The 8,854-nt window shown below is 44.9% G+C and overlaps 1 protein-coding gene across 2 annotated transcripts in view; it reads right to left on the bottom strand.

Annotated features, from left to right (window-relative positions):
* Nucleotides 1–472: 472 nt before the first annotated feature.
* Nucleotides 473–8,854, bottom strand: part of ABHD17C (abhydrolase domain containing 17C, depalmitoylase) — a 56,787-nt gene continuing 48,405 nt past the window's right edge. Inside the window, exons 2-3 of one of the 2 annotated variants that reach the window (XM_027089305.1) lie at nt 5,819–5,998; nt 473–1,945 (exon numbers count right to left, since the gene is read on the bottom strand). In XM_027089305.1, the coding sequence (XP_026945106.1) occupies nt 1,726–1,945; nt 5,819–5,998 (400 nt within the window). In that variant the 3' untranslated portion in view covers nt 473–1,725. The remainder of the gene's footprint in view (nt 1,946–5,818; nt 5,999–8,854) is intronic. The other variant, XM_027089306.1, reaches the window with a different exon arrangement.

The raw sequence follows: 8,854 nt of genomic DNA, 5'->3' as shown, positions 1-8,854 counted from the left end.
CCCACATGCCGCAGAGCGGCTGGGCCCGTGAGCCATGGCCGCTGAGCCTGTGCGTCCGGAGCCTGTGCTCCGCAACGGGAGAGGCCACAGCAGTGAGAGGCCCGCGTACTGCAAAAAAAAAACAAAACAAAATTTATCTATGGTCTTTTACAGAACAAAAACACACACCTTGAGACCTACTGCATAGCACAGGGAATTCTGCTCAATATTAGGTAACAACCTAAATGGGAAAAGAATTTGAAAAAGAACAGATCCATGTATATGTGTAACTGAATCACTCTGCTGTACACCTGAAGCTATCACAACACTGTTAACCAACTATACCCCAATATAAAATAAAAAGTTTAAAAAAAACATACACACTTTGAGAAAGGTGGTGACGTTTGTAAGCTCCGAGGGTTTCTTCTTAAATCTGGACAGAATGTTTTCTTTGATGGAGAGATAAAGGAAAAACACTGCACGAGCCCGCACATTCTAATCCATGCATCCTTTATTCCATGACCAACCGCTGCGTCGTATCCAAGCAACAGTACACAAGCTGGCAATCAACCGCAATCCAGCTGTACAACAATCTGAGGCTTACAGTACATTTAAGGCTTTTAAATTTGGAAAAAAAAAAATTTTTTTTAATAAAACCAAAGAACCCTCAAACCCAAACCCCCAACCAACACAAGTAGTGTAGCAGTTTTAAGCATCTTCCACTTCTGATGCTTACGGGCGCAACTCCAGTGTCAAAACCCAAATAACTCCTAAACTAAAAAGATTAGTTTAGTGGAATTTTAATTACATAAATTTTTCAAAGCATAAACTTGTCATTTTTTGTCTTGGAAATGTTATAAAATTTTTTCAATAGCAAAACCTAGGAATAAAAACGTATTAACAAAATGTATTCAATCATTTACATTACAAACAAGGAATCTGCAGTTCATTGTTGTAGCCTGACGAAAGAAAACTATCCATTAAGAATCTATGCACAATGTAATTGCATATATGTACAGTACTTTAAAAAAGCCTACAAGGAGGGCTTTACAGAAGGAAGGTCGGCTGGGTTCTTTGTTAGACCAACCAGACGATCAAAATATTAAAACTCTGTGGACTAGTAATAAATTTACACTTAAAAAAAAACCCCAGTTTCCTTTTAAGAATATTCCAGTTATATTCATATGGTTCCAGTTGATGAAGTCGTTCATGATAGTTCCAGTAAATTACCCTTTAATTGATTTGTTTGGGGGAAAGACCGGAGTGTGAACAAAAATTAAAGAAGGGATTTTCATCACGATGGTTTCCAGTTACACTATCACAGCTTCACAGATGGATTGGACCCATGAATCTAGTGGCTGAAAGAGAGCTGCAGCTCGCATAATGAGAACACGGGTGGAGAGAGGCTGAGTCCTGCGTAAATGAATCCTACGTGGTGGGTAAGGAATAGAAAGGGGTGTGAGCATCTTCTATAGCAGGAGAAAACGGTCCCCCCACTCAGCTCTCATTCCCATTCTGCAAGGCGATGAAGCTGGGAATCACAACTGTTCAGTTTAACATGACGTGTGAGTTAGTAGAACCTCTGGATATGAAAGACCGAGATGCCCTCAGCTCTTTGAGTAGGACGCCTGAAAAGCTGGGCGCGTCCTCGTGGTTATCCCGCCATGACAGCTATCCAGTTAAAGCATGTGCAAAACCGAGGATTCCTGTGTTCACAGTAGGTGAGGTAAAATCAGGTCATCTTCTTCAGGAATTAGGAAGTTCGTGAGATATGAACTGTTTTAGCCTTTCTAGGTATTGTGCATAAAGCTCTATGTCATTATGGCCAGCCCCTTCGACCCAGAGGGGCTCCACGGCCCGGGGACAGCGCTCGTACATGGCCAGGCCATGGGAGAAATCGATGACCTCGTCCTCTGTACCGTGAATGACCAACACGGGAGAGGTAACTTTAGATATCTTGTCAATGCTGCAAGACAGGAAAGGGGGAGGGGGAGAAAAAGGACTCCTTTAGTTATGCTCACAGACGACAGACATCACACTTCATGGAACCGAGTCGGTGTTCACAGGCAAGGGAGGTACGCACGCGAGGGTGTTTTCCCCCCTCACTTTTCTAGTAATTCACTTTTTAAAAAATTAATTTTGCATTTTGCAATAATTCTGGATTTACAGGACAGGTACAAAGATAACACAGAGCTCCTATCCACCCCAACCCCTTTCCCATGAGGCCAACACCACGCGTTACCAATAGTACATTGCTCAAAACCGAAAACCAGCGTCGGTACATCACCAAACTCCAGACTTTATTTGGATTTCATGAGTTTTTCCACTGAAGTTTTTCCACTTTTTCCACTTTCCATGAAGTTTTTCTGTTCCAAGATCCAACTGAGAATACCACACTGCATTTAGCCACACTGTGTTTCTGTTAAAGTATTTTATTAAAAACAGAACTCCTAAATGTCGTCAGACTAGCAATCCAGTAACTACTATTTCTGATATATTCATATTTTGGAGAGAGGATTTTTTTTTAAAATAAACAAGCTAGACCTTAACATACCAGAACGAATGCCTCTTTTGAAATCTGAGCACTGAATCCACAGCCACTCAGGTTTTCAGGACTCTTTCCGTGTAAGCCACCTTCAGCATCGATTAACAAGATCCTCAGAAACCTCATTTCATAGAAACGAATACCTCATTTTTAAATAAAAACCAGACTATTTAGCTTGAAAACTTAATGCGCAACATCTAGATTGAATTCTGAATGATTTCTGACTGTTTACAAAAATCAAAGCTACCCACAAAGGATGAATATTTGAGCATCTCCAAAAGAATGTGCTGCAGACTCTGAAAGCGTTTCCCAAAGAGGAATTAAGAAGACGGTAAACCTTGTTGGGCTGCGTGTGTAGGCAACTTCTCTGACAGAGGAAACTGTCATTTCACCTGCAAACACATGGAGACAGGCGACCCTCTGTCCATTCTGGCCTCCTGCCAGAGACCCCCTTACTGTTGACTTTCTGTATCTGAGCCTAGCCAAAGTTACAGAGGGATCAAAGTGGTACTACCCGTAGGGATCATTTTGTTAAAAGTCATAGCTAACATTTACTCAGCACTGACCACAGCCAGGTGCTTTGCACTTTACATACAAAACCGCATTGCATCTCCAATGAGCCACAGTGAAAGCGGAAGGACCATCTCCGTTAAACCAAAGAGGTAACTGAAGCTTGGAGAGATCATTAAAGGACAGACATGAGGCTGTGGTGATAGTACAGAGCTCTGACATCCATTACACATTCCAAAGATCTACAGACAGCTGTCACAGAGCCTTATTAACAACTCAGGAAGTTGCCAGCCACCTCAAGACATCCGGGAAGACCGCAAAATCTCATCAGCCGTGTCATTTGCCAAGATCAGGGCCACTGTGGAAGGGGTCAACTCTGCAGATTAGGAATCTTGTTTAGAAATCTACTTTCCTCTCATATTTAAATTTTAAAGTGACCTCTTCTAAGAATGCAATAGTCCAGTTATATTCAATTTAAAAATCTATTTACTGACAGCTCCATGCTGCATGAGTTAGGAGACTCTCTGCAACCTGGAGGATGGATGTACCTGAGGTTATGCCACCATCTGATTCTAAATGTAAAGGAGGTAAAAGAAAATAAACCACCAACCAAATAATAATCAGGACTCTTTATCTCTAATTTTTTAATACTAAAAAAGAAATGAGAAAGTGCCTTCCTTTAAAGACCGGGGCAGGGACTTCCCTGGTGGCGCAGTGGTTAAGAATCCGCCTGCCAATGCAGGGGACATGGGTTCGAGCCCTGCTCCGGGAAGATCCCAAATGTGGTGGAGAAACTAAGCCTATGAGCCACAACTACTGAGCCCGTGGGCCACAAACTACTGAAGCCCGTGTGCCTAGTGCCCACAACAAGAGAGGTCACTGCAATGAGAAGCCCACGCACCACAATGAAGAGCAGCCCCCACTCGCCGCAACTAGAGAAAGCCCATGCGCAGCAACGAAGACCCAACACAGCCAGAAATAAATAAATAAAATTAATAAATTTTTTTTAAAAAGAGAGAGAGAGGGACACAGAAACAAGTGTGCATTTGGTAGCAATGGACACCGTAAGAAAACATTCCCCAAATTCAATTAATGATGAAAGTCCATGTGACTGTTAATGGTTTGAAATCTATCATATTAATACTTTATGGTACTGAATAGGATGAATGGCCTTTTCTGGCTGTTTCCACTCACCAACCTTAATTAAGCAGCTTAAACCGCTTAACTTTCTAAGCCCCAGTTTCCTAACTATAAAATGAGTCTTGTGAGATAAGAGGCGTGAAATGTTTAGCCGTGGACTGGCAGATCAGACAAACCCAGTAAAGACTAGCTGCTGGTTTCCTATTAATGAATAAGCTATAATTAGTTGTCGTGGCTGTACTTTAAGGTATACGCTAATTTAAGAGTCGGGGAAAACCGATTCATTTTGTTGCCAGGGTAACTCCTAGCACAGCTTCCCGCAAACATGCTAAATATCTCCCTTTCAACAAACCGGCCTCTCAATACCCATTCAGCACAAATAAGGCCACATTCGAGTCGCACATGGGCCCTACTTAGCATTCTCAGCCACGCCACTGGCAATTTGCAGTTCGTTCAACTTTCCCATGAAGCTGAACTTCATTGAACCCGGTACAGGGTGCACAGAAATGAAGTTCACCCAAGGTGTTACGAGAAAGTTTCTTCCTGTGAAACAGGCCAGTCTGTGGAACAGATGTTTATGTAACCAAATGATGTTCTTTTTCTCTCCCAGCAATAACAGAATGACAGCAATGAACGGGTCAATCAAAATCCGAAAACTGTACGTTCTTCTGCTGAGGCTTTTTCTACAGTGTGGCCGTGTGAGTCCTGTTGTCAGAACCTCGGCCCGTTTAGCAACGTACCATGGGCCAATAGTTTTTAGTAAATACTTTTCCTCAGCTTAGATTTTAAAAAACAAGCAGAAGTTTTCAAAGAGAGGTATTCAAGAAAGCAGTGTGCTCACTGCTTTGGCACGTATACACAGCTGCCCGTTTTTCTTCCTTCTATTAGGGGACTAGAAAACAGCAGGGACTGGGGTGGCAGGGGCTCTGCTGCCCCTGGGGCGCCGGCAGGAGGGGGCCCGGCTGGGGGCTCTCATGCACACGCCTCCAGCGGAGGGTGCCGGCCCCTCTGCAGGGGAGGGGGTCTTCAGGCACAAGTGGGCGGCAGGAGGAATGAGTGGTCACACTGGTCTGGGGCGGTGGGGAGGGGAGGGAAGGACCATCCACTTACACGGTCCCTGCAGCCCATTACCAGCTTGCAAATAGCTCACGTCACTTTTTCTCTTACCTATCAGCCTGACTGAAAACATAACAGAAATTTCAAAATTGGGGATGCTTGCGGTTTTTCTTTGAGTGTCTAGACCATGCCAATGGCCTCATCACAGATTCTGCATTTAGCTCTCGTGATTCAGCAATACATGTCCATCTGAGCGAATGAAAGAACACTGGACTAGATGTTCCTTTACGACATGTGGGCACTTTTTTTTTTACCCTGCACGTCCAGCTAAACCAATTAATCCTGGATATCGGTACAAGCAAGGTCCTTATACATCATCTGGTAGACTGTTTTACAAATGAGTCCAGCCCAGAGGACCAGGTTTCCGGCTGGTGTACATGTCATATCCACCTCCACGTTCCCTGAGGAGCGCAGCACAGGGGCTGACGTCCGGCTGCATTCAGGAGACATTTATTAGTAGCCCACAATTAACGGTGGCATCTGATGTGAAGCTGGGTCACCGGACGCCTTAGCACTTGTTGAGCTTACCTGGGGAAAGCATCAAAGCAGTACGTTTTCCTGGTATCGGGAAAAGCCACGCGCAATCCAGACATCAGAGGCGAATGGAGAATTACGGCTGCACACTCGTACCTGGAGGCCAGGTCTACCGTGGGGACAGTCCCGATGCTCTGACCATACAGGATGATGTTCTCGGGGCTTACGCCATACCTGGAGAAATCAGAGGGCACGGGCCGTTAGCTGATGTGTGAAAGAAAAGGAGAGTGAGACCAACACCACAGTATCATGAACTCACAAAACTCCCACGCCTGCCAGTTTAGAACCACATCATCCCACGGGTACCCTATAGCTGAAGATGGATGTGAACGCCATAAAAATGTTAGGGGCCTATCTCAGGACTAAGTGACTGAGATTCTGTCCTCCACAATTTTTGCAAAAATAATAAACATGCCATTTTTTTCTGGAAATTAACTACATGAATGCATCATAAACTTCACTTCAGTGTTCCCAGAGTCATTTCATTTCCTACTCTCCCCTCCTGAGTTTCTCTGACCATCCTAAATGTATTTCTGAAATAAAAACAGAAGCATGTTTGCTAGATCATAATATTATTAGAGTCCTTGAAATGAGGTTTTAATAAAATACAAAAGAAATGAACATTTATCATCAGGAAAAGGTACTGGGAGACAATTAATTTAAAGGCAAATATATTTTCTATAGCCTCTCCTTGGGGTTTAACCTTTCCGAGTCTTTCAATCCATCAATGGTCTCCTCCTCCACTGTCCGCCAAGGTTTAGCTGGGTAAACAGCTGCGTGGAATACAGGCTTCATTTCCTGGCCTGTCTGGCAGCCTGGTGTGCAGACGACTAAGCTTTGGGCGTGGGCTGTGAGCAAAAGTGACATGGACAACCTGCAGGCCATAACTTTAAACGGAAGGCTCCACGCCCTCCCCTTCCCGTCGGTGGGGAGGAGACGTGATGGTGAGCTACCCTGGCCCAAGCAGAAGGACGAGCATCCCAGATGTGATGGAGGAACAAAACAGACGAATCCCAGGAAAACAGGTACGCTACCTATGAACCTACAAAGGATATCCAGAATATATTAAGAGTACGTAGAAATAAAGAAGAAAAAGACAGACCAAAGAAATGAAGACATATCGCAGAAAAGAAAACATGATGCCTAATAAACACGTAAAAAGATGTGATGCTCAGGCTTCCCAGGTGGCGCAGTGGTTAAGAATCCGCCTGCCAATGCAGGGGACACAGGTTTGGGCCCTGGTCCGGGAAGATCCCACATGCTGCAGAGCAGCTGGGCCCATGCGCCACAACTGCTGAGCCTGCGCTCTGGAGCCCACGAGCCACAACTACCAAGCCCACCGTGCCACAACTGGTGAGGCCCACGCACGTGGAGTCCGTGCTCCACAATAGGAGAGGCCACCGCAGTGAGAAGCCCGCGCACCTCAACAAAGAGTAGCCCCCGCTCGCCGCGACTGGAGAAAGCCCGTGCACAGCAATGAAGACCCAACGCAGCCAAAAATAAATAATGATAAATTAAAAAATTTTAAAAACTTAAAAAAAAAAGATGTGATGCTCAACCTCGTTAGTATGTGAACATGCAGATTAAATCCACAATTTATTTTTTTACACCTAAAAGAAAGGCAAAAACTAAAAAGTCAGACAATGTCAAGGGATATAGCAAGGACATGGAAAAGTGGAAGTCTGTGACATTGCTGCAGGAATATAAATTGGTATGAGCCCTTGGGAAGATAATGTGATATTATCTGGTGAAGTTGAAGGCTATAACCCAACGATTCCAACTTCTTTGCATAAATACCCAGTGTAGTTTACAGGGCAGTAGGACGTGCTTTCTTTTCTTTTTTTTTTTTTTGCTGGGTAATGTAGTTTTTTATTATTATTACATTATTATTTTTAATTGAAGTAGTTGATTTATAATGTGCCAATGTCTACTATATAGCAAAGTGACTCAGTTATACACATATACATTTTTTTTTAATTTTAAAAAAATATTTATTTATTTGTTTATTTTTGGCTGCGTTGGGTCTTCGTTGCTGTGCTGGGGCTTTCTCTAGTTGCGGCGAGCGGGAGCTACTCTTCCTTGCAACGCACGTCCTTCTCATTGCAGCGGCTTCTCTTGCTGCGGAGCACAGGCTCTAGGTGCACGGGCTTCAGGAGTTGTGGCTCACGGGCTCTAGAGCACAGGCTCAAGTAGTCGTGGCACACGGGCCCAGCCGCTCCGCGGCATGTGGGATCTTCCCAGACCAGGGCTCGAACCCGTGTCCCCTGCAATGGCAGGCAGATTCTCAACCACTGCACCACCAGGGAAGTCCTATACATTCTTTTTTTAAAATATACTTTTCCATTATGGTTTATCCCTAGGACATGCTTTCTGATAACAGCCTTCAGTGAAAAGAACTGTCAGTCTAGAGCTGAGGCGGGTGGCAGGATTTCACTGAGCTGCCTCCCCCTCAGGCTCCCTCAAACTTCACAGGAAAATGGGGGCCCTTAGGAAGGAATCTGGGGAGGGAATGGCTATTTCTGGCTGGTAAGTGCTGTTCTGTGCTTTATAGAGAGGCGACATCTGGGCTGTGCCGAGAGGGGCAGACAGGAGCTGAACACGTGGGGATAAAAAGGACCGTCGGTAAGCAGCATGAAGTCACACAGGGCCGGGGTGGAGTCCAGGGAGCAGCTTGGGGGGCTGGAGGGCTGAGGCGAGGCTGGGCAGGCCATCAGGGGGAAGATAAGGAGGTAGAGCTTGTCCTGGAGGAGGTGAGGGGCCACTGGAGACGTTCAGGTCAAGGGGACAGGAACAAGGCTGTGCTTCGTGAAGATTCATCTTCCTGCAGCACGCAGGGCATGACAGAGCATAAAAAGGGAGCAGGGAGATAGGTAAGGGACTATTAAGAATCCTACAGGGAAGAAGAAACAGGAATGTAAAAATCGAAGACAAACCAACCAACAAAAAAGAGATGCTCTCCTCCCCAGACACAGGTAGGAAATCACCTGCTCAGAACGAGGATGCACCCTCTCTTTCTAAAGGGAAGTTTCT

Source organism: Aethalodelphis obliquidens, unplaced genomic scaffold, assembly GCF_003676395.1.
Source record: "Aethalodelphis obliquidens isolate GAN/ISIS:26980383/991018 unplaced genomic scaffold, ASM367639v1 scaffold65, whole genome shotgun sequence".
Lineage (NCBI taxonomy): Eukaryota > Metazoa > Chordata > Mammalia > Artiodactyla > Delphinidae > Aethalodelphis > Aethalodelphis obliquidens.
Note: the sequence above shows the minus strand (reverse complement) of the source record. Positions and strands in the feature narration are given on the sequence as shown.